Source organism: Penicillium cosmopolitanum (assembly GCF_028827165.1).
Source record: "Penicillium cosmopolitanum strain IBT 29677 chromosome Unknown utg000003l:1.0-3747932.0:1.0-3751027.0, whole genome shotgun sequence".
NCBI classification, from domain to species: Eukaryota; Fungi; Ascomycota; class Eurotiomycetes; order Eurotiales; family Aspergillaceae; genus Penicillium; species Penicillium cosmopolitanum.
Genome location: NW_026622673.1, coordinates 2,927,784 through 2,952,130, shown reverse-complemented (window position 1 = coordinate 2,952,130; position 24,347 = coordinate 2,927,784). Strand labels below are relative to the sequence as shown.

General features: G+C 48.1%; 10 protein-coding genes across 10 annotated transcripts; 5 read left to right on the top strand and 5 right to left on the bottom strand.

The window, feature by feature from the left end:
• Nucleotides 1-300: 300 nt before the first annotated feature.
• On the bottom strand, nt 301-1,209 carry N7509_001130 (uncharacterized protein; the record flags this gene model as incomplete). Its single annotated transcript, XM_056625767.1, has 1 exon — nt 301-1,209. One exon carries the CDS (start codon nt 1,207-1,209, stop codon nt 301-303), a length of 909 nt encoding a protein of 302 aa, XP_056494349.1.
• Nucleotides 1,210-2,133: 924 nt separating this feature from the next.
• On the bottom strand, nt 2,134-2,970 carry N7509_001129 (uncharacterized protein; the record flags this gene model as incomplete). The annotated part of the gene is made up of 3 exons (XM_056625766.1): nt 2,134-2,223; nt 2,279-2,487; nt 2,535-2,970. The coding sequence occupies 3 exons, from the start codon at nt 2,968-2,970 to the stop codon at nt 2,134-2,136; spliced, it is 735 nt and encodes a 244-aa protein (XP_056494348.1).
• A 337-nt stretch (nt 2,971-3,307) lies between these two features.
• On the top strand, nt 3,308-5,457 carry N7509_001128 (uncharacterized protein; the record flags this gene model as incomplete). Its single annotated transcript, XM_056625765.1, has 2 exons — nt 3,308-3,856; nt 3,898-5,457. 2 exons carry the CDS (start codon nt 3,308-3,310, stop codon nt 5,455-5,457), a joined length of 2,109 nt encoding a protein of 702 aa, XP_056494347.1.
• Nucleotides 5,458-6,291: 834 nt separating this feature from the next.
• N7509_001127 (NmrA/HSCARG family protein) lies at nt 6,292-7,328 on the top strand (the record flags this gene model as incomplete). Its single annotated transcript, XM_056625764.1, has 3 exons — nt 6,292-6,465; nt 6,528-6,939; nt 7,000-7,328. 3 exons carry the CDS (start codon nt 6,292-6,294, stop codon nt 7,326-7,328), a joined length of 915 nt encoding a protein of 304 aa, XP_056494346.1.
• Nucleotides 7,329-10,638: 3,310 nt separating this feature from the next.
• Nucleotides 10,639-14,123, bottom strand: N7509_001126 (rRNA pseudouridine synthase; the record flags this gene model as incomplete). The annotated part of the gene is made up of 8 exons (XM_056625763.1): nt 10,639-11,165; nt 11,223-11,854; nt 11,956-12,112; nt 12,187-12,364; nt 12,726-13,157; nt 13,683-13,780; nt 13,842-14,020; nt 14,089-14,123. The coding sequence occupies 8 exons, from the start codon at nt 14,121-14,123 to the stop codon at nt 10,639-10,641; spliced, it is 2,238 nt and encodes a 745-aa protein (XP_056494345.1).
• Nucleotides 14,124-14,731: 608 nt separating this feature from the next.
• N7509_001125 (uncharacterized protein) lies at nt 14,732-15,991 on the bottom strand (the record flags this gene model as incomplete). Its single annotated transcript, XM_056625762.1, has 3 exons — nt 14,732-14,933; nt 14,985-15,111; nt 15,229-15,991. 3 exons carry the CDS (start codon nt 15,989-15,991, stop codon nt 14,732-14,734), a joined length of 1,092 nt encoding a protein of 363 aa, XP_056494344.1.
• A 283-nt stretch (nt 15,992-16,274) lies between these two features.
• On the top strand, nt 16,275-17,416 carry N7509_001124 (prephenate dehydratase PHA2; the record flags this gene model as incomplete). Its single annotated transcript, XM_056625761.1, has 2 exons — nt 16,275-16,334; nt 16,505-17,416. The coding sequence occupies 2 exons, from the start codon at nt 16,275-16,277 to the stop codon at nt 17,414-17,416; spliced, it is 972 nt and encodes a 323-aa protein (XP_056494343.1).
• Nucleotides 17,417-17,736: 320 nt separating this feature from the next.
• Nucleotides 17,737-18,440, top strand: N7509_001123 (uncharacterized protein; the record flags this gene model as incomplete). Its single annotated transcript, XM_056625760.1, has 2 exons — nt 17,737-17,766; nt 17,874-18,440. 2 exons carry the CDS (start codon nt 17,737-17,739, stop codon nt 18,438-18,440), a joined length of 597 nt encoding a protein of 198 aa, XP_056494342.1.
• Nucleotides 18,441-19,448: 1,008 nt separating this feature from the next.
• Nucleotides 19,449-21,094, bottom strand: N7509_001122 (translation termination factor eRF1; the record flags this gene model as incomplete). The annotated part of the gene is made up of 5 exons (XM_056625759.1): nt 19,449-19,453; nt 19,519-20,275; nt 20,352-20,723; nt 20,819-20,868; nt 20,965-21,094. The coding sequence occupies 5 exons, from the start codon at nt 21,092-21,094 to the stop codon at nt 19,449-19,451; spliced, it is 1,314 nt and encodes a 437-aa protein (XP_056494341.1).
• Nucleotides 21,095-22,092: 998 nt separating this feature from the next.
• N7509_001121 (putative transporter) lies at nt 22,093-24,257 on the top strand (the record flags this gene model as incomplete). The annotated part of the gene is made up of 6 exons (XM_056625758.1): nt 22,093-22,211; nt 22,270-23,237; nt 23,296-23,424; nt 23,483-23,580; nt 23,646-23,812; nt 23,894-24,257. The coding sequence occupies 6 exons, from the start codon at nt 22,093-22,095 to the stop codon at nt 24,255-24,257; spliced, it is 1,845 nt and encodes a 614-aa protein (XP_056494340.1).
• Between the last annotated feature and the right edge of the window lie 90 nt (nt 24,258-24,347).

The following is a 24,347-nucleotide window of genomic DNA, read 5'->3' as shown; positions in this document are numbered from 1 at the left end:
CAATAATTTGCTCCTCCGACCGCTCGGTTTCTCTTGAATCGGTGATCGATGGTCGGAGTTGCGTTTCTCAGGCAACTTCGGCTCCTACATGTTTCAGTGGCTAGTTTTCGGTCTCAGACCACAGAAAATACCGCTCGCATGTATTGGAGTGAAATCATATATTGGAACTTGAATACAAGATATATCAATAATATAAAAGTCTATTGAAACAGGATATTAATTACAATAGCAAAATTCTGAAGATATCCTAGCCTGCTTGTGAGTCCTCGCCAATAAACAGATTTCAAGACCAAACGGTATTCAATATTTTTTATTCTTATGCTCCCGGAAGAAATCTTCGACCTTAGTCCAGGTCAGATCAGGGTATCTGTTGTTGTCCAGTGGGTCAAGCTTTCCAGCACCAGAGAACATATTCACCATATACTGCATACCCTGCCAGGCTGGGAAAACATCATTCTCGCCACCAAATAACCTCATAACGCGGATCATGAGCTCCGTTGAGCCCACTGTGCCCATCCACGATTGATTGTATGTCACACCCTCAACATTGCTCTGTGCTTGAGCGATATCTTTCACATTGACAGTATGACTGGCGATGCGAAGAAAATTGGGTGTGGGGTTTGGATCAATAGCCACTTCTGCTGTATACGCAGCTGTGTCGACCATGGTGGTGAAATCGAGGGGTTGCGTTGTCGAGCCGATATATGCAACCTTGTGGGTCTTATGATTGACCATAGGAGAGTTACCGACCAGGAGATCCATAAAGCCACCATTGAGGATACTAGTCCATGCGATGCCAGACTTTTTCAATTCATTGTGGAATTCGCGACGCAGATCCAAGTTGCGATTAGATCCGATCTTTGTCTTGGTGAAATCCAGCGAGAAATCTGACGGAATGAATCGAGGCACTTTGGCGGCCATGGAAGCTTCGAGGAGCTTTCCCTGGGCAGTATGAATAACATCTCCTAATCCTTGGAGGGTGGAGACAACACAAATCGCTCCGGACAATTCGCCAGTGAGGGCTGGTATCGCATCGAGGCCGACAGGGGCGATGGTGACGCCGGAATTGCGAAGCTTCTCGGTGCGCAATGGGTCAGTGTTAGGACGTACGATGGCCTTGACTGGCATGCCACGCTTCACTAGCTCCATTGCAACTAGCTGACCCAAGCCACCTGTGGCACCAGCCACAGCGACGAACTTTGAAGCCATTGGTGGGGTATCTGACGATGGTGGGGTGACAAAGGGATGCTAGGATAATAGTAGAACGTCGTTCGTGTAAATTTGAAATTTTATCGAAAACTCCCGATTCAAATATATTCTGAATTACTTGACACGGCTGGTTGAAAAGAAAAAAGGCTTCTGGGATGACTGATCATCCACTGCATTGTCGATTTTTCAAATTTGTCATTTCGGGGTTGAACTCGCTCCCGGAACCCCGAGATAATTTGCCCCCTTCGCAAGGGTTGGCGAGCCCCCTTTTTTCCACGAAAATCTAGTTGCCAAATTAATATAACTGGCCCTTTTGTGTTATGTACGAATAGCGTTGAATAATTTTGATTATGTCTTTAGTTACCTATGGTTTTTATATATCTTTGTACGAGGGTGAATAGCGAAAATCTATGCCGCTCTCTAACTTGAGGCCTCCGGATTATTAGCTCTAAAATTTGCTTACCGATAACAAATTGCACCAAAACGTAGAATTTTATTGACACTTTCAACGAACAGCTTGTTAAAACAACTCCCAGGCCGATATTTTTGGTATGATCAAGGTGATGGATATTTGGAGAATTATTAGAAACTCTGAGATATATGTGTAAAAATACCTTTGGGATATCTACAGTGCCGCCGTAAAAGTTTCCAATCCTTGGTTGACCTTCCTAGTCTTCGCCTTCCTATAGTGAACTAGTAGTAGCTACGTAAAAAGGAATAGATAAGCCAATATATTCCATCTTAGGTAGTACTAGTCTGCTATCAGAAGGCGGCAAATAATTAATAGTCGGCAATAGGGGTTGGAAACTTTTGCGGCGCCACTGTAAGCTCATGTATGAGATTTTAGATGATTCAGTACTACTGATTTCAAAAATCCCATATACCACAAGATATATCAAGCTCAGGAACTTCCCAAACATTTCCTCACCACTTCTCTACATAGGGTCTGAGGTCAATCTCCTGGGTAAATGCACTCCTAGGCTGGGTGTGCAAAAACCAGTAAGATTCCGCAATCTGTTATTGATTGTTAGAGCAACTCACGACATATGGAGAATCTACATTGACTTACTCCTTCGGGATCAATTTTAGAATCCGGGATACCCTGGCCATAGCCTTTAGTCTTTTCCGTGTTGATGATTCCGTCGATGATGGCATGGGAAACATGAACCCCCTTGGGACCAAATTCACGCGCAAGAGATTGAGACAAGGCGCGAGTTCCAAACTTGCTCATGGCAAATGCCGAAAGACCTGAGCCACCTTTGAGTGCAGCCGTGGCACCTACTACCATTAGTTCAAAATGTCTTGTTAAATCAAAGACTTCATACCAGTAAAAATAAGCGTGGGCGGGTACTGGCCCTTACCCTCCCCCTTTAACATCAAGGGGAGCGTGGAATGGGCAAAATTGAATGCACCCCTGTTCGAAGGCTCCAGGCTCCCAAAGAACTCATCCGGGGATTGATCCAAGAATGGTTTCATTAGGAACTTGCTGGCAACATTGTAGATTGCCGCGGCGACTGTGATATCACTTCCGAACTTGGCCTTGATTTGATCGATTGTTGATTCCATCGAGGACTCGCTTGTCACATCAGTGGGAAACCCTGTAGCTGATCCTCCATTCTGTGTGATTTCTTTGATCAACGGATCAAGGGACCCTTGCGATCGAGCAAGTAAAATAACAGGGTAAGATTGGGCAAAGCGCCGCGCAACAGCGCTGCCTGTTCCGGGCCCTACACCGGCGATGATTGCTATCGGCTTGGGCATTTTGAAGTGAAAAGGGAAAAAAGAAAAAATTGCTATTGCTGTTGCCGCCAGGGGAAACAAGTCGACCTTTTATCATTTTTCTACTGTGACATGACGTCATCACTACTTATTTGACACATTCCCAATCGCTTGCTTGTCTCTAATTATATCTACAGATTCAACACCATCATTCGAAATAATAACTATCAATAATCCTTAATGTTATGTTGTCACTCAAGTGACTGTAAAAACAAATGCATTGTGTCAGCCTTAGGCTCAAGGCATCGATTTGATACCCCTCAGGCGACTATTAGGCACAATTCTGCCCTCATTCGGATTCCTCAACTTCCGTCACAGCATGGCTCAAGATTCGGTCAGTACAAATAAACATTTTCCACGTGGAGGATCTACATTACTCCAACGGAGCTGCCACGATTGCAACCGCAGAAAGGTACGGTGTAGCAAGTCCTGGCCTTGCGATAATTGTGTGCGTTTAGGCGTCGAGTGCTCGTATCCACCGCCTGGCCGTAAGCCTCGGAAAATAACCAAAAGACCGTCGAACGAGGATGAATTGGTTTCCAGATTGAGCCATCTTGAAGCTCAAATCAAAAATCTCGGTAGCAAAAATGCTGCTGAAGAGGCCTCTCCGGGTTTCCCACTAGGGCGGGACAATGATGACAGCCTGCAGGGCAGCCGCATACGGCTAGCCAAGCATAGCCCGGGCGATGGGGTAATTGAGCAGCAGAGAGAGGCTGAGAGCGATGGAATTGCGATGAGCAAAGGGTCTGTCTCACCCAAGGCGACTTCCAGTACACTGGAGGATCAATTTGGACGCCTTGTTGTGGATCGAAATAGTGGAACGAGCCGCTATGTGAATCATCAAGTTTTGACGGAACTTGCAGATCAGGTATATTTTACCCCTTCATATCATCGCCATTTAGAGTATAGAAAAAAGTACTGAGGCTGTGGTTGAAGATTAAAGAAGTTCGAGATCTTTTTGCTTCGCCGGAATCACAGACATTATCCGAGGAAGATTCCTCGACACCAATGCCCACAGCAGCACAGTCTGAGATATCGAGTCCCTTCATATTTGGTTACCATTCTGTGGCTCATTCACTCAACAATTTTCATCCATCGCCAATTATCAGCCATCTTCTTTTCAACACCTTCGAAGAGAATGTGGCACCCATAATTCTGATCATACATAAGCCTATGTTGAAAGAGATGCTCCAAACAGCGACTACAAATCCGAAGAATTTTGATAAGGGGTCTGAGGCATTGGTATTTGCAATCTATCTAGCTGCGATCTACAGCATGTCACCAGAATTATGTCTTGCACAGCTAGGGACAGACCACACTACCTTGACCAAACGATACCGGTTCGCAGTCGAGCAGGCGTTGGTGCGGGCAGGATTCCTTCATACCCGCAAGTTAATTGTGTTACAAGCAGCAGTTCTTTTTTTGAGCTGTGCCTGTGGTCCTCAGGATTCCCACTTTGTCTGGACCATGATCGCTGTGGTAACTCGTCTTGCCCTGGGCCTGGGGCTGCATCGGGATAGTAGTCATTTCGGGCTAGGTCCATTCGAAACAGAGATGCGGCGACGATTGTGGTGGTATATATACCTATTGGATGTCCGATCATCCGACTCTCAGGCCACGAGCCCTCAGATCCGGGAAGGAGATTACGATACTCTTTTGCCATTGAATATCAATGATGATGATTTGTCGCCTGACATGGTTGAGGCTCCACCGGAACGAACTGGATTTACAGATATGTCATTGACCTTGGTCAGATGTGAAATCCTCATATTGCATCGTAAATTGATGCAACTCAACAGCCTCGGGGCTGATAATGATGGACATAACGTGTTATTTCAGAACCGCCTCCAGGCAATAGAAAAGACCCGGGCCACCCTTGACGAGCGATACCTCAAATTCTGTGACCTTGAAATCGCGATTCACTGGGTAACCGCGACCATTGCCCGAGTTGCTCTGGCACGCTCCTGGCTTGTGTCGCACTTCTCGCTGATGAGCGCCGAAGGATTCCAACCAGATCTGTTCCCCGAAAGATGTGATCTCCTTATCCTCACCGCGATCGAGGTACTTGAATTTGGTTGGCTACTTGAAGCCCACGAAAATACCACGAAATGGTCCTGGCTGTTCCAGGGATATGTACAGTGGCAGGCATTTGCATTTCTTCTGTCAGAGCTATGCGTGCGCCCGATCGCCCCTTTATCAGATCGTGCATGGGTGGCCGTCGATCGGATTTATGAACGATGGGCTGGACCAATGGGCAATCGACTTGGGTTGATGATGCGACCGTTGGAACGTCTCCGGAATCGGGCTGCTAGAATTCGATCCCAGCAGCCTATGCCAATTCCAAACAACTTGAATTTAGCTGATATGGGTGATAGGGCCCCGGATATGACCAATTCTGTGGAAGAATTCCAGGGAGATTTAGGATCCCTTGATATCTTTATGGACGTAGTCAATACTATGGGGCTATAGTTAGTTATGGCTGTGAATATAAGTTCTAAATTATCAGGCACTGCTAGTTATACGGCGCTCCATAAGCGCAGGGTGGTCAGTAGTTGTATAACTATAATTAGGATTGGTGTTGCAAAGGTTTGAAATGGCGAACTAGTAGCTACCTGAGGTGGAATAGATTGGCCAGTTTATTCCATCTCAGGTAGCTACTAGTCCACTATGTAGGCGGAGACCAGGCCGGTCAACAAGGCCTTGGGCTTGCGATGCCACTGCAAAATACCGCTATACGAGTACAAATACAACGACCGACCATCTTGCGCTTATGGAACGCCGTAGTAGTACTTTTTGTGTTAAGTATTTCCAGAACGGAGCCAAACATGAGCCGAAATATTATCCCCACCGCTCGGGGCTCGGCTCGGGGCTCGGGCTTCGGTGGCTAGTTTTCATGACATTCATGATACATCATGACTACTCCGATCGAAATTCAACTAATAGACCGTTACGCCAGTGGGTCACTGGGCTGCACAGCTACAGCCCGAAATTAATCAGTCACTGCCGGTGTCTTTGCAATGGATGTGGCTTCGGTCGACCATTGAATCCCGATCACCAGACAGGGTGACGAAATCGACGGCGGATCGGTCTTAGCGCTTACACTATGACCCCGAAGCTTATTCATTGAATTCCACCATAGCTTCCCAAGCTCGTATTTGCCTTTCTGTCCATGTCAAACAGTATTATAAAAGATTCATCTATTGTTGGTTACTATCTCCCATTATTCATATCACTTTTGTCCCTTCTTCGAAGATTATCATAGTATCTGTCTTGCTTTCTCACCTACCATCAAAAATATCCACCATGTCCAAATTGATCACTGTCTTTGGTGCTACCGGCAACCAGGGCGGTTCCGTCATTGAGGCCATCCTCAGCGATTCTGAGCTCTCTAAGGAATTCAAGATCCGCGGTATTACTCGCGACACCACCAAAAAGTCCGCTCAGGATCTCGCTAAGAAGGGTGTTGAGGTTGTTACGGTAAGATTGAATTATTTAACCGATTGAAAATTAATCTATAAACTAACGGGTCTGTATACTAGGCGGATCTGGACTCTGTTGAATCCCTGACTGCTGCCCTTGAGGGATCCCACACTGTCTTCCTGGTCACTAACTACTGGGAGACTATGAATGCCGATATCGAATTCTCACAGGGCAAGAATGTTGCAGATGTTTCTAAGGCTCTAGATGTCTCCCACCTTATCTTCTCTTCACTCCACAATGTGACAGAGCAGACTAAGGGACGTCTATCCCATGTGCCTCATTTTGACAGCAAGGCCAATATTGAGAAGTACATTCGGGCTTCTGGTGTTGGTTGCAGTTTTGTGCTCCCTGGATACTATATGAGCAACTTCATTCAGATGCTTAAGCGTGCTGAGGATGGATCGTACCAGCTGTTCTATCCTGTTGGTAACGAGGCTAAGTTTCCTCTCTTTGATGCTGTCCAGGATACTGGTAAGACATGCTCGATTATGGCCATAAATCGTTAGAATAATCTGCTAAATGTCACTATAGGTCTTTTTGTGAAGGTTGCGCTGAAGCACGCAGACCAGCTAAAGAACAAGCAGGTTCTAGCTGCTGCCGACTACTACACTCCTCAAGAGATTGTGGACACATTTTCTAAGGTTTCGGGCAAGAAGGCTGTTTTTATCCAGATTAGCTCTGAGCAGTACAAGGCATCTTTGCCTACCGCTGTTGCTACCGAGTTCCTCGAGAATCAGCTCTTTGTGGAGGACCCTGGCTACTATCTTGGCGAGTCGCTTGAACCTACCCTGAAGCTCGTTGATTCTAAGCCTACTACCTGGGAGGAATTTGTTAAGAAGAATGTTTCTGTCTGGAAATAAGTAATTCACGCATCTATGGAGGATTACGTCTGAACAAGAGCGTTGGATGAAATTCTATCCCTTCCATCACAATGAACCATGTTCCACACTCAAGTATGCTTTGTCCATTACCAATAATCGAAAATTGACAAACGTTTCAGCACCTACCTAGGGGATAGAATTATCTTAGGTGCTCATGCTGGGAAATGTTAGGGTGTTTCGATCTCAGAAATTAAACAACTCACTTTATCAAAATAGTCTTCGGTTCAGTAAATGCTCGTAATGCCTGATAAAAATTGATTAGTATCCCATGATCCTTACAGGTTTAAGTGCCTGGAATACTCACATATTCCCCAAATTCTCTTCCGATTCCGGATTGCTTCTTACCCCCGAACGGAGCTTGTATGTTCATCTGGTGCTTATTAGAGATGGTAACATAAATTTGCCACGAGAATAGCATACCATGCTGACGCAATTTATACCGACGACGCCCGAATCAATTTTTGCAGAGACTCTCATGGCACGATTGATGTCCCGTATGAAAATCGCTGCCCATATTCCGTATCATTCGCCAATTCAATGACCTTTTCTTCCGAGTCGAAGGTTTTGACAACTGATACAGGTCCAAATACTTCCTCTTTACCCATTTTGTCGTCTAATTGATGCGGCTTGAGCCTTGTTGGGGAATTTTCAGAGTCAAGGCTAAGTTTTTTGTATAGGGAAAATAAATGCACTAGTCGTAATTCTAGTAATATCAGGCTTCTCAAGCTAGAATAATAATAATAAAACAGGATTTATATAGTCGGGACCCATGAACCAACACCTCCAAGGCGTCTCGGTGTCTCGGTGTCTTGGCATTCAGCCCCGTCGGGAACATAGCTCTTCGAGAAGAGGCCGAATGGTACCACTATTCTTATAAATTGCTTGAGATACCATGAGCAGTGTATAGAAATTAAATTGTTTTGATTGAAAACATATTGGTTATTACGTTCTGAATCATGTCTATGAAAGCCGTTGTTTTTCGCGGGCCGTTCAACATTGGTGTTGAACAAAAGCCCAAGCCTCAAATCAAAGATGCTACAGATGCCATAGTTCGAGTCAGAATGGCAGGTATATGTGGAAGGTATAAAATTTCAAGCATGTCCAACGGCATTAGTAGCTAATAGGCATTCAGCGAACTTCACATGTACCGAGGGCGTCAACAAACTGAAACTGGGCATATCATGGTATGTGCCTCCGTGACTCGCACCGGCTTGAGCGACTAGTAGCTACCTGAGATGGAATAAATTGGCCAGTCTATTCCGTTTCAGGTAGCTACTAGTTTCTTCTGCTCCAGAGAGCAGAAATGCTGATATAAATGGCGATGAAGGGCCACGAATTCGTGGGCGTTGTCCAAGAGACTGGTAGTGAAGTCACCCTGTTTCACCAGGGAGATGAGATTGTGTCTTTCTTCTCCGCAGTCTGGTAAGCATGCAGAAAAATCGATTTAGCATCATCAGCGCTAAGTATTCAAAAGTTTAAAATGTTGGTTTTGTCGTCAAGGTCTAACAAACCGTTGCATTAATGGCATGGCTTTTGGTACTCAACTACTCGACGGAGGTCAAGCCGAGTACGTCCGCGTCCCCTTCGCCGATGATACCCTACAACATGTTCCAGCTAACCTAGATCGTCGTCTCCTAATCATGATGTGCGATATATTTCCCACGGGGTATTATGGAGCCCTTCGAGTTATTGAGGGGCTTCGGACACAGTAAACTTCTAAACTCACAAGTTTCCCCCAGTCGAGCAAAGAGAAATTGAGGGGTATCGTCATCCTTTGATCCATGTCAATGCCACTCAAAGACTCCAGGAGTCAACTATTATCATTCTCGGTTGCGGACCGGTGGGAATTTGCGCTATTGCGGCAGCTCGATCGGAGGGAATCAAGAAAGTATTTGCAATCGATAGTATTGAAGACCGCTTGGTGGAGGCCGCAACTTTTGGTGTTATTCCGATTATTCTCGGACGAGACGATGCAAAAGCCCGAGTATTGTAGGAAACCGACAATCGAGGCGTAGATGCAGTTGTCGAGGTTGTGGGAAACAAAGCGGCATTGCGTTCTGCCTTTGATTTACTGCGACCATGTGGGATATTGTCATCCGTGGGCTTCCATCAAGGTGAGCTGCCCTTCACAGCCCTAGAATGCTATCAAAACAACATTACGTTGGTGTTTTACCAGTGCCTACTAGTCCTTTCTTTTGTTCTAACTCCATTACATGTCACAGTGTCAATTTTGGACGCGTGCCAACACGTACAGTGTTCGAAGATTCTTTGCAATGCTTGACAGCCAATCAAGAGAAGATGCAAAGCTATATATCGCACGAGTTTCCTATAGATGACGTTGCTAAGGGGCCCGAAGTATTTGAAGAGAGAAAGGCAAGGAAGGTCATACTCAATATTTCAGATTAGCTAAATCAAACCAAATTACATGTTTATGAATGTCGTTTTGGCATATACTAAAGCCAAATAACCCTTGAACGCACAAATTCAAGGGCAGGATGGCGGTTCAAGGTACTTTATCATAATTCATTTATAACGCTCTAGTAACTTCGAATATGGTTCTGAGCAGCTCGCGTAAAGTTACCGTATTATCAAGTCAATTATTGATTATTATTTAATCATTTATAGTCGATTGATATGTGCCATTGGAAGAGGATTCTACTATCCGTCTCACAGGATCATATAACCAAGACTGAACCTCGATTAAGAGGGATGCACCGGCTTCGCTTTTCGTGCCCGAGGTCCCTTTCGTACGTACCTAATGGTGTGAAAATTAGCCTTATATTACCAGTTATATCTAATGGTCATTTTCAGATGGATCAGTACCGCCCTCGCTGTGATTCTGTGCGCACGCAGTCCGTATTGGTCGATATGCATCCCGCACATTGGGCCCCGCGCTGTGCATTGCATTTGATCTTCTTGGAATGACATCTGCGGCAAGCTACATTTGTACGTCTTTGGTCCGGGCAACAGAATCGAGAGGCTGACTATTCATGACTAGCGTTGAATAACGAGTAACTGGTGAGTTCTTAGGTTGAATCCCCTCGGCAGTTGTTAGTATACGAAGAAGCCGAGTTCCAATTGCCTTTTGGCTGAGCAGACCAGAACTTTAGAAGACCAAAAAAGAACAGTTCGAGTATACAGAACACATTGATTCGAGCAACAACTAAGTAAAGAAAAATCTTCAAACCGACAGAATCCCTTTTGACCCAAAGACTCCGGATAAAAATCAAAATATGGTACAGGAAACAGACCACAGCCGTGGGTGAGGTCCACTCTTTCCTGGCCTTCTCTATTCGCTGTCAGAGCTGTCCTCGGCCTGCTTGGACTTCCGGCGCTCCTTCTTCTCCTTCTTCTCCTTCTTCTTCTTCTTGCGCTCGGCCTTCTCCTCGGCAGTCTCGCCGTCGTGCTTGCGCTTCTTCTTGTCGCTGTCGTCAGCGGCAGGGGAAGACTCCTCGGCCTTGGACTCCTCGACCTTGGGAGTGTCGGGAATGTGAGCGACGGGCTGCTCGCCGTCCTCAAGGGGAGCGTTGTAGTCCTTGTAGTCGGACTTCCACTTGGAGGGGGTCTCCTCGTTGGCACGGCCGAACTTGTCCAGCTTGCCGGCGGACTTGAGCTTCTTCTTCTCAAGGGCGACGGGGCCCAGACCCCAGCGGCGGGGGTACAGGTCGCGCTCCATGATGCAGCGCTTGACCTTGGCGACGACACCGTGGTCGCAGGTGGTGAGCTCGACGGTGGACATCTGGGAGATACCAATGGCGATGGCCTCACCCTTGGTGGTCATGAGGACGACCTCCTCACCAACCTCGATACCGGCCTCTGTGAAGAATAATTAGCATTGGGTTCATTTGAAAGCAAAGATTGAACGTAACGAACCGTGGCGGAGAAGACCAGGAATCATCAGCTTAGCACCGTAGGTGATAGCGTTGACAGCGCTGTCCTTGACGACAATACGCTTGTAGCTGGTGAGCAGAGACTCCAGGGGCTTGATGACGCGGCGGAGGTAAGACTCGTCACGCTGGTTGTCATAAACCCACTGGGCATCCATGACATCGTGCAGAGTAACCATACCGCTCTCCTCGTTCATGGCACCGGAGCGAACACGACGCAGCTCCTGCATGTGAGCGCCAACACCGAGCAGAAGACCCAGGTGGACACAGAGGGTACGGATGTAGGTACCAGCCTCACAGCTGACCCAGAAGACACCGAGGTGGCGGTCATTGTCAAACTCGTAGAGGTTGCTCTCGTGGACGGTACGGATACGGAGCTGACGCTTAACGGCCGAGATCAGGGGAGGACGCTGGAAGAGAGCACCGGTGAGGGTCTCCAGAGCGCGGCGGAACTGAGCCTCGCCACCGGGAATCTTGTCGTGGAAGCGAACGACAGCAACGTACTCCTTACCGGCACCCTGCTGGGACTTAACGAGACGGGTGGCACGGTCAATGCAGACGATCAGACAGCCAGTGACCTTGGGGTCAAGGGTACCGGAGTGACCAGTCTTCTCGGATCTAAAGGGTAATAGGCGAGTCAGAATCGGCTGAATACAATTGATATCGAGTCTTCTGGGGGTTGGGGTTGGGGAGACTCGGGTGTGGAGGTTGGATTTTACCTGAGGATCCGCTTCATCCAAGCCACGACTTCGTGACTGGAGGGGTTGGAGGGCTTGTCCAGGTTGATAACACCGGAGCTGATGTAGGACTTAAGATCACGCTTAAGAGGGGAGGCACCAGCAGGGATCGGGGTGAAGTGACCGGTGCGAACGAGCACTGCGCAGAGAAAAGATTAGCCATGGGCTCCCGCGAAGGCAAGAAGAACCCCGGAAAAGAAGAAAAAGACGCACACTTCTCGTAATTCTTGAGCAGAAGAGGCCAATCTTCTGTGGAGACGGTCGGCGTAACCGCCTCGGGCTTGATGGCGTAGTCCATCTCTTGGTTATTGACGGCGGCCATCGTGGTTGTTGGTTGTCGTTGGAGGCCAAAAAATTGTTCGGGAAGAAACCAAATTTTGCGGTGCGCCAGCTCCAACGCCAGATTGGGTTAGCGTCCGTAGGTCACGTGGTATCAGAAGCAGAGTCTTTACACAGCGTCCAGCATACTGTATACACTAGTGTATACTAATTACTGCGGATTTTTACTATAATTATATAATTACATCTGATATACTGCCCTTAGCTTAAGCATATTGTTGATTGTTGATGCACTTTGTGTGCTAGCTAATTTACAGGGATTGGTGCGACTTCGCCACCTATGGGATAGTACGGGTGTAGTACATGCTATTAATGCAATTCATGCAATTCATGCAATTGATTCACTTTCACGCATTCCCCTGCAATCATATCCCCTCACGTCTCTCAACTTCAGCCAAGTCGTCGTCCAGCACCCCGACTGCTCCAAGCATCCGGGGTCCGCTGGAACGCCAGGCCCATCCACCACCAGAGGACGAAGACGACGACGCGTCCGCCGACGGCTCAGGCTGCGATGCAGGCTGACGGAAAGCAGTCCCATACGGGCGAACAGTAGGGTTTGAGGTGACACCGCGGAAGTATCGACGCACAAAGCCAGGGGGTTTGATCCAGTTACGGCCACCTCCGAAGGTGGGATAGAGGCGCGTGATGAAGTCGTAAAGGTGAGCGGCGATAATACCCATGCCCTCAGCTAATGCTGCGGGCAGGCCATGCATAACCAAAGTGAACGCAAGCATCGCGAAGGGCAGATACTCGACAGGCATTGGAATGATGATGAAGGTGGCTCTCCGGCCGCGGTTATCCTGCGAGTAGGTGTAGACCATCGCCATGATGAGGGCTAAGGCATCCTGGTCTTAGTATTCGAGAGCTTCGAGAGGGCCAGAACTGGCAGCTTGAGAGCTGCAAGAGGTGTAAAAGCTTACCGGAAGTGAAGAGCACATTGCCGAGGAGACAGCCTGAAGTGAGCTGGGAAAGGTCAGCATGCTGTTATAGAAATTGCATTGCAAAGGGCTACCGCGGTGGGAGATTGGAAGAAGAATAGAATGATTGTTATTGGGAATGAATAATAGATAGATGAATATGTAGAATGTAGGGCACCAAAAAACCGGCATGAACTTATAGGATCACGACGGCTATCTCGAGGTAGTCCCACCAATCCCACACCGCATGCAGTACCATTTTTATTTTGCGAATGCGGTACTGCACGGGATGCAGGGGTAATCTTCCTCGCTTCCAGGAACCGCTTCAGCTAGTTTTTGGCTGGGCGGGCAGATAATGCGAGGTGTTTGAATGAAAAGGAAAGGCAAGCAATAAAACAGAAAACGAAAACAAGACTCTCTCGAGATAAATCCCGGTTCAAGCGAGTCACTTACCAAGATCACAGAGGCTACAAAGACCAGATAGGTGAAGAAATCTTCTGGCTGGGTAAATCGAGGCGACGCGGTTTCCAGAGAACTGCCATAATAGTACACTGTGTCGGCCGGGTTAGCAGTTGGGCCAATTGACACCAATGCGATACCGAGGCACCATACTGAAATAGAGATCAAAGATGAACGCGATATTGCCGCCGGTTAGCATGAACGGTGAGACTAGACGCCAGATCTGGGGAGGTAGCTTCCACAGCAGCCTTGGCAGAAAGATAACATAATATCCACTGAGAAGGCGGCCATGGACCAGAACCGATTGAACGAGAGTCAAGGCCGTGAGCGTTCTGGAAGATGAAAAAGACACGTAAGTCTTTGCGGGATCGAGCGGATGAGCAAAGGCAATGCCACATACCGAGACACCGGAGGTGCCGCCCAGAAAGCATCCATCTCGAATGAGAGGTGAGTGAAAGAGAAGCTGGAAGGTTAGAAGGGGTTCAAATCATGTCATTACATTCGAAGCAGTGAAGCAGGAAGAATGGGGGTGAAAAAGAAAGGAAGGAAGGGAAGAGCTTGAAAGAAGCGAGCGGAAAATAAGTACCGTGCGCCCCCGGTACGAGTTTTTCCGGTTCCGGCCCCCGCCAAGACGCGGCTCTTAGCAGCTTGGCGGGCGAGTAGACTGGCAGTGGTATTTATACTGGCAGTATCATACTGTCTAGTGTTATAAAGTAGGGAAAGGAGAGTTTGCAATAGAACTACTAGTATCTAGGTATACTAGTATATTTAGTCTAGCTGTCTATGGTGTGCAGTATTTATCCATCGATCTAGACAAAGAGTATAGTACCTACTGAGTAGTAGATCCATGGATAGTTATATATAGTGCTAGTAGTAGTATAACAGCAGAAGGCCAACCCAAGAACTTCAAGTTAAAGAGAACCTTCGACAATACTCTGGATCATATTTGTCAATAAATGCATATGTACAACTTGCTACTACTCAAAATAATCATTCATTCATTCATCATTCATCATTCAGCACAAGCAAGCCACAGCCTAAGCTCATGCTATCCCACACGTCCTCGCCGTCCCCCTCACAGCCAACCCACCATCAGGACCCTCAATCCAAACATCCCAAGCCCCATTCTCATTCTTAGGCTTACCACAGACAGTCAACTCTTCCTCTACAAAAAGAGGCGCCAGATTCTTGTATTCGAAATCGCTGACTTGGAGGTTAACTTGTTTAAGTTGGCGCTGCAGCACGCTGAGCAATAGGGTTAGAGTCAACGGGCCATGCACTAAACAATTCCGATACCCTTCTTGATTCTGCGTATAGTCCTTGTCGAGATGTATCGAGTGCGCGTTGAATGTTAGTGCCGAGAATCGGAAGAGGAGGGCTTTCGTCGGGAGAATTGAATGGCGGAATGTTGCATTAGATGGCGCTGTAGTTCCGTTAGGGTCATTTCATTTCTTTCCCCCTGGCCTCAGATCTAGATCTGCCATTTCCCGAGAAGTGGAGTGGTATGGAGGCGTTCATGTATGTACTAATTAAAACTCACATTTGACAATCCGACCAGGCCTCCCAAACGACTCCCGGTCCGCCCGAATCTCATCCGCACTCTTAACCCGCATAAAGATCAAATCTCGATTCTCAATAAGACTCGACTCCCCAGGCAAAGTCTCATCTTCCGACCAAATGCGCCGCCAACTCTCCGCCTCCTCTTCGTCCTCGGGTACTGTGCCCACCCGTCGTTCAATAGTGACAATCACCTTCTCCTCCCCCTCGCGTCCCTTGACGGTCACATTGCGGATCGATTCGATACAAACAGCCCGACTCCCGTCGAGAAGGGGGTCTGGCCGCGGAAATCGGATATTACCACCTGCCCAGAGCCGTCGGTTAAATGGATTGCCAGGGGTATGGAGGATATCGGTGCCGTCGGGAAGTAATTGTGACAGGGATACCTGGGGCGGGAAATAGATCAAGTGGTGGGCGATCGGGAGCGGCGAGGGGCGTTGGATTGAAGGGAGGACCGGAACTGGGACTGTCTGTGCATGAGTCTGTGTTTCGCTTGGATCTGATCGCGATTGCGATTGCGCTAGTAGGTCGGCGAGGGTGAGGTTGAGAAGATGGGAGGGTTGAGGGTGTAGGTAGTCGTAGGTTAGTGGGAGCTTTCGCGTTGTGAGCTCATCGTGCAGTCTGACTGCGAGTGGAGTAGTCGAGTATGCAGCTCGACGTGTGTATGCTGGTGCTGATGCCAGTGCTAATGATAATGCTGATGCTGGACCTCGCCCGAGCAAGGGTCGCCAGAAAGTCAACCCCATCGGAATTAAAACAGAAAATTGAGGGTCAATTGATTCCGCAGACTCCGACAGGCAAAGAAATGACGCGCATGGCCCTAGCTTTAAGCTTTCTCGGAAGTTCTGATTGGCCTTGTTCCTCAGGTTTCAATGCGGGCGAATTGAAGATGAGAGATGAGATGAGATGAGTAAACTGAAGGAAAGGAAAGGATGAAAGGTTACCCACACCGCTCGGACAACGCAAGCATTCATGTTTATGTGCAAGATCCCTCCTCGATTCTTCTCCAGATTCTTTTCTTCCACAAATATGTCGTTGCAAAAGTTAAAGGTGGCCTTTTTGGGCCCACTGGCCTCTTTCTCTCATCAGGTATGCTCTTTTTGCCCTTTTCCTCCTTCCCACCCCCGCATCGCCAGTACATGTGCATATTAGCGCTGCACCCCCCAGTCAATTGCCAATCTATTGATAATCCTCATATAGCTGGCTTATGCTTATGCCTATGCTTATGTGAACCCTACGCTAACACTGATACTGACTAGGCTGCCGCCGAATCCTTTGCTAAAACATCAGCCGAGTTACACCCCCACGTTTGCTTCGCCGATGCCTTCGCCGCAGTACAACAACAAGAAGCCGATTACGCCGTGATCCCCTGCGAAAACTCCACCAATGGCTCCGTCGTACAAACCCTAGACCTCCTCGCCGACCGATCAGACCTGTATAAAGATGTCAAAGTATGCGGCGAATACTACTTAACCGTACACCACTGCTTGTTGGTCCACAAGGGCTCATATCCGGGTGGACTCCCGAGCTACGATGGGAAAATCACAAAGCTATACACACACCCGCAAGCCTGGGGTCAATGTGACAAATTCCTCGCGAAATATTTCAAGGGAGTCGAGCGACAGGATGTGTCGTCAACATCTAAAGGAGCGGAGATCGTGTCCAAGGAGGAACCCGGGACCGACGAGCGCGGCGGTGCTATCGCGAGTCGATTCGCGGCTGAGTATCACGGCGTCGATGCTTTAGAAGAAAATATCGAAGATCGCGCGGATAATACGACCCGCTTCCTCATTCTAAGGAATATCCTCGCAGACCGGACGGCGGGGCTGGAATTTGAACAGCCCAATGTCCCTAATGGAGGAGATGCGCAGCTTCATCACGAAGCTACGCACAAGACTCTCGTTTCCTTCTCGATCGACCACTCTTCACCAGGAGCTCTGGCAAATGCACTGCTCATTTTCAAGGCCCATGGCTTGAATCTGACTAGTATCAACACAAGACCTAGTTTGAAACGGGCCTGGCAGTATATTTTCTTTGTCGAGTGTAGTCGGACACCGTGTGCTGAGAACAATGATGCTGTGTTGAACGCTTTGAATGATCTCAGAGGTGTTACTGAGTCATGTAGAGATTTGGGGACTTGGAAAGATCAGTTGGGCGTGAGCATTATCTAGCTTGGTGTGGTCTATATTTATACTCGTTACTCGTTCATATATTTCGATACCTAAATTCACCTAATTTTTGCATGGGCCGTGGATACTATTATATACCAGTTGACTCTCTGTTCGTCGTATGAATATCACCCTGTCCTCTCTTTTCACCTAGGTGTTTCTTACATCGAAAGTCACTCGTCTGTCAGCCAGCCCTGCATCAAACGCCCATCTTGCAAGCGAGTCACTATGAAAGCGAGTCAACCCAATAAGATGTCATGTTTGGTATAAAATTTCAGTAAATCCCCTCTCTCCCTCCCTACTCTCCAAACCACAATCCAGCCATGACCTCCGACATCCTAATGCCACTGGCTGTATTCATCTCCCAGCCCCAATCCCAACAATACATAAAATCCTCTAATATAAACCTCAACAAAGCACACCTACCTTAAGCAACACAAACCCCGACCAAAGCTGCCAGTGCACCTCCCCAGAAATCGAAACAATATTCGACCTAAAAATAAAAATAACAAATGATCCCGAAAACGATACCAGTAACTCAGTCGAAATAAGCACCCCTTCCACCCTAAATTCACTTCCACCCACCACCCGACCCAGACACTACCGAATAGAATGCGACCACGGAACAGACTTCCTCTGGCGCAACTACGAAGACATCACAGAAGAAGAAGAAGTTTCCTACCTAGACGCCGATGAGATGTTTGTCTCCGACTCCAAGTCCCTTCCCCAGTCTGTCAAGGAGCGGTATCTCGACTGGGTCGATTGCTTTCACCAATACTGGGATAGAAGATGCAATGACTACCACGCTCCTATATTTGTTAATAAACAAGAGGCGGTCGCGTGGTATGTTGCTGGTTACTTACTCGCTTGGAGAATTGTTGCTTCTCCTGATGTGGGAAGTGTGGAGTGGTTGGCTGGGCCTTCAAGTTCGGAGTATTTACTGGAGAAGGGGAATGAAACTGCTGTTACTTTGGAATTTTTGAGAGAGATGGTGGATATTTTGGATGGTAGGATGCCTGCTGAGTAGTCTCTCGAAGGACTCGGAATAATCGACATACTATGTTGCACTCAGAGAATCCCGTACGAAGCCCGTGGGTAATGTCATATCAAGCTCAAGTTCCAACCAATGTCCCAGGTTCAAGTTGGCTACAGTTGTCCAAGACCCACTCACTACAAAGAGCATACATATTTAGTAAAAACATAGATGAAAAAAAGGCTGAATTTAATTCCTGTCCCGAGCTATAGAATCCAAGAAAGAAGATAGATAGAGCAAATCTAGCCCTGTCCAAATAGTCCCAGAAAAATCCATAACAAGAGAACAAGGTCACAAAATAAAGCATGGAAATTCCGATCCGATCCGCATAACAAAAAGAAAAATCATAAAAAAGCCAATGGTCCAATCTGGGAGAAAGATTTTCTTATTACTTTTCTTTTCACACTTTACATGCAAAAGACGAGACAAAGAAAAAAAAAGTGAAGCCCCTAAATCGAGACCGAGACCGAGAGCAAAAGGAAAAAGAAACAGCCAGTTCCCACTTCCACCACCCGTGCCCCATTTTTCTCTATTTTTCGTATGGGCAATAACACGCAAAACGCAAAACTCACGAAGATATGAGTTTTGCGTGCGGTGATTCGCTCAATAAGGCAAGTGGGTGGAAAAGGTCGTGGGAGGGGTGGACATAAATGTTGCAGAGAATCGCATCCAACCTTTTTAATTCGCAAACTACACCTCCATGTTCATTCGACACTGAGGTAGACTCAGTGTGCGTATATCTTAGAGCTTGGATGACCCTGTTGGGAACAGTTAGGAATAGCTCAAGACAGAAGGGGAGAAGAAAGAAAGGGAGGAAAGAGGGGAAAACACACCTCTGAGCAGCATGCCAGAGTTTGGAACGGGCCTGTCGATGGATTCCTTTACGGATTCCTGGGTTCCATTCTCGGAGCCGCCTTTATGTCCGACGCGGCGAGCCGTCAGAAGGCTTGCCGCGGGAGCTTCTGGCCGTTCATCCTCGCTCTCTGCGAGGTTGCTAAACCGTCAATCTGTGGGGTGGATGGAGTGGTCAGCAAACGGATGGATGTCCGGAGTTGGTTTGTTCAAAACGTACCGTCGTAGAACTCGTCGTCATCGCTATAATCAGCAAGCTGTTCAAAGTTGACCTTGTATCGGAGCATGGCACCGATACCACCGAAGCCCTTCACGAACTGGTTACCTTCACTGGATCGATCCGAAACGAACTCCAGGTTGGCACCGAATTCCTTGTAGTTCTCGGCCAGCCACTCGAGGAAAGAGCTCGAGTCCACGACCTCCATCTCCAGACCAGTCTCCTTGTCCTGGAAAAGCTCGCGGTTCTCCTCCTGCTGCTTGCTGGTGTGGAGAACGGTCTCTGTACCGGCGGCATCCTTCAGCACCCAGCGGGTAATGTCCAGATTCTCGAAAACGATGAGAATCTCAGCCGCACCCAGCTCCATAGCCTTGAGGGTATCTTCAACACCATAGCAGACCTTGCCAGTGTCCTGACTGATTTGCTCGAAGTAGGCGCCAATCAGCTTCTTCTCCTGGATGAACTTGACGTTGCTGAGGGTCTCGGCGGCCAGTTCGATGGCCTGGTTGAAACCGTTCTCACCACCGTATGACACATCGACAACCTTGATGACCTTGGCTGCCAGACGTCCGTCGAACAGATCGGACTGGTTGAGGTCGTTCTTGAAATCGGCGGAACCGGCCAGGACGATACCGGCGACGTTGACCTTGTCGTTGGTGATATAGTTCTGAACAGCCAACTCGGCGATCTTGCGGACATAGTTGTGACGCTTTTCCTCACGGAGACGGGCGAAACGCAGCGCGGATTGACCACCACGGCCCTGTAGGCAGAAACAGTGAGCATGGGGTAGGGTGGGGTGGGAAAAGACGCATGTCACGCCGATTGTTGGTACTTACGTGCTTCTTGGGCAGATCGACTTGCAGACGCTGGAGAATCTCACGGGTGTTTCCACTCAGAGTACCGAATAGCGCACCGTTACCGTCCATGATGATGAAACCGAATTTCTGGTCGGACTCAAGCAACTCGCTCAGGGCCTCGGTGTGGAACTTGTTGTCACAAAGGTAGAGGGAGGTGTTGATGGGCTTGAAGGGCTCGAAATCGATGTTAATCTTGCGCTCCTTTCCCTCGGAGGTGATAATTTCACCACAGTACACGACCAGTCCATTGGGGGGAACCTTGTTGTACAACTTGAGACGTTGCTGGGTGGAGGTAATGGCCGACAGAACGGAAAGACGGTTGACACGAGACTTGATGTTGGAAGCAGTACCCTATGGTGTCACATATATATTAGCGCTGAGAAACCTGGAGGGAGGAGAGGGAGAGGGGGAGATGAAAGGAAAGACTGAATGGCGGGGCAACGTACATATTCTTCAGCCAACATTCGTGCCGCTTGAGAGACCTGAGACTTGGGGGCTGTATTTGAATTAGCCAGTGCCGAGAGTAAAGATATATTTCAATTTAAAAAAAAAGAGCGAGTCGAGTGTGGAGGGGTATGCGAGGTGGACGTACGGATAATGAGAGAAATCATGGAAGTTCCATTACCACGAGCGGATTCAAGACGCTTGATCAGCTTCTTGACCTTCCAGATCTCAATGTTCTTCTCCGCCTCTCCCTGCTGCTGTTGCTGCTGGGAGCTCATCTTGGGCGAAGCGCAGGTGATCCGCAATCGATCGAACGAGTATCAATGGCTTTTCCTGTGAACGCCCGACAAAACGAGAAACCCACAACGGACAAAGATTGGGTTTTTGGTTAACACCTGGGCGGAGAGGAAACAAAGGTATTAGTGACTTGGTCGATGAATATAAGGAGGAGGATAGGAACACTCAAAGAGTATCAGAGAGTAAAGGAAGGGAGATAGGGGGGGAGTAGACATACCTTTACACCTTTTCTGACGTAGAGTCCGACAGCAAAAATCCTCAGGCACCGTGGGGTTCGAGGGGTGAGTGGGCTGAGGTAAGCAGTGGATGGGGTGGTGGGTGGTGGTACTGGTACTTCCTTAAGTATGCAATTTACAGTACAACTCTAAGTACCTATACTTATACCCGCCACCTCGTGCAGATTCGTCGGTGGCTACACTCAACTGCGGCTTGAATTGACGTGCAGTGCAGCCCAGTTTCAGCCTGGTTGGGTCTGGTTTTTTTCTGATTTTTCTTATTTTACTACTTTTTTTTCTTTTTCTCTCGGGCGGCGAATCTCCGATGTCGTCTTATAGGGCCGAGGATATGGAAAAGTGGTACCCTATTGTACCTTAAGGTACCTGAAAGTGGATTTAGACACAGTGGATGATGTGCACTAAATGTGTATACATCTTCATATTCATACTTCTAGTATACTAGTAGAATAACCTAAGTTCACCATGTTAATAACCTCCACAGTGTAGCTATGAGTAATGTGCCCGTGTCTGGCCGCTTATCAGCAACCTTTGACGCTATCAAACTTATCACCCCACACTTCCCAAGGTTGACTAGCAGGGCACTTCAAGGGAAGCTTCCCTTCTGTCCCCGTGCCACTCACCTTAGTCTCCATCTCTTATCTCTCCTCTCCTCTTTTTCGCTCCCTGCTTCTCATATAAAAGGGCGCCTATCTCCCCCCTCAGTCGGAACCCGCCAGTCTCCTGGGTAGTCTAGCAAAAACCAAATGGCTGCCAGGAACGACGACGAGGCTACCTTCGGCCCACTGAGGATCCCCAGCTCCTACGACTACGGTAACCTCAATCGAGACACCCTAACCGAGGCTGAAACTTGGGGCCGACGAAGGTGAGTCACCGCTAGAGCAAATGAAATGAAAAGTCTTGACTCCTGACGATAAATCCAGATCATCCTCCTTCTCACGGATTCGCCAGGCCGGCGGCCCGAACAGCATCGACAATTTCGCCCGCTCTTGGCAGCGAGCCGCCTGTTTCCCAGAGGTACTACCACGACGCTCGTCCTTCGTCGACGCAGAATCAGACGATGATATTGCCATTGCGACGGGTCAGGATTATGACTATGGCTATACACCCCGGAGCTCTTTCCCATCCATTGGTCGGAATTCCGATATAGAGCGCCCTCTTCTCTCTGAAGACTCTGACGACGCTAATGACCACGACGATGATTCCGGCAGACAGAACAGAGGGGTTCCCAGCGCGGGACTCCTAGCTTCTTCTCTGGACCGAAGCTTCGCTACCTCTTACGGCACGATTTCTTCCCGGGTGAGCGAGTCCGCGCGACGAAATGCAATAAAATTCCACCAGGAGCAGCAGGTCGGTGATGGGCTGGGAGATCCGGACCGGGAACCTTTACTTCTGAAGCATGTTCAGCACGATGATGGGACGCAGGAGGATATCGTGATCGGGCAGTCGACTGTACCTCAGACGATTTTCAACTCGGTCAATGTGTTGATTGGTATCGGGCTGCTGAGTCTTCCCTTGGCGATGAAGCAAGCTGGCTGGTTACTGGGACTACTCTTTCTGGTGTACTCTGCCCTGACTACCTCTTATACGGCTAAGATTCTGGCCAAGTGTCTCGATGTCGATCGTACTCTTGTCACGTATGCGGATCTGGCGTATATCAGTTTTGGTCAACAGGCTCGTTTGCTCACTAGCTTTCTTTTCTGTTTGGAATTACTGGGCGCGTGTGTTGCTTTAGCTGTGCTTTTTGCGGACAGTTTGTATGCCTTGATTCCTGGTCTCAGTATTCTGGAATGGAAGATTGTTTGTGGTATTGTTCTGATCCCACTTAACTTTCTGCCGCTGCGGTTTCTCAGTGTGACCAGCATTTTGGGCATCATTTCTTGCACATCAAGTGAGTGGCAATGATACCCATCCAAGCTAGGCTTTCAAAACTAACCAGATTTACCTAGTCGTACTCCTCATCTGCGTTGATGGTTTGATCAAACCCGATTCTCCGGGTTCCCTCCGCCAGCCCGCCAAAACAACTCTCTTCCCCGAGAACTGGGCCACTTTGCCTCTGAGCTTTGGTCTAATTATGTGTATGTTGCAAAGGTCTGTCGGTCTGCTTCAAGTTTCCAGTGACTAATTATTCTCTAGCTCCCTGGGGTGGGCATGGTGTCTTTCCCAATATCTACCGTGACATGCGCCATCCACGAAAGTATGGAAAGAGCCTGTGGGCCACTTATATCTTTACAGTAAGAATAACACAGATCGATGCATACACATTCAAACTTGAACCACATGACTAATGGAAAACCAGTTCTCCCTTGACTGCTCCATGGCCATCATTGGATGGCTGATGTTTGGAGATAGTGTCCACGACGAAGTCACCGCCAACATCCTCGGCTTGGATGAGTACCCGAAAGCCGTATCCATCTGTATAATAATATTCATTGCCATTATTCCGCTCACCAAAGTGCCATTAAAGTGAGTTGACCATGACAATCCGGAAGTTGAATTTGAAAACACCACCCAGAAAACACCACCCCGCTAACAGTACGACACCAGTGCTCGGCCTTTGGTAGCAACCTTTGAAGTTCTCTGCGGCGTGAAAGTCCCAGGGCATGGACAATCCGGAGAAAATGACCAGAAATTCCTCCGGATTGCAGTTCGCATTTTCACCGTCGCTCTTATTGTCGTGTTGTCCATTATTTTCCCGTCCTTTGACAGAATCATGGCGTTCCTGGGATCGTTCTTGTGCTTTACCATTTGCATCATATTCCCACTTGCATTTTATTTGAAGATCTTCGGTAAGGAGATCAGTCGGCGTGAGCGAATTTTCGATTGGTTTTTGTTGATCACATCCACGATTTTGGCGGCTGTTGGGACAGTTTGGGCATTCTTGCCGCGCGAGTTGATTTCTGGCAATTAGGCTAGTGGCCCGCCCCGGCGCTTTGCTTTTTCATGCTTCTTCTTCTTCTTCTTCTTCTCGGTGATGAAATATAAAGCCGTTTTCTCTCAT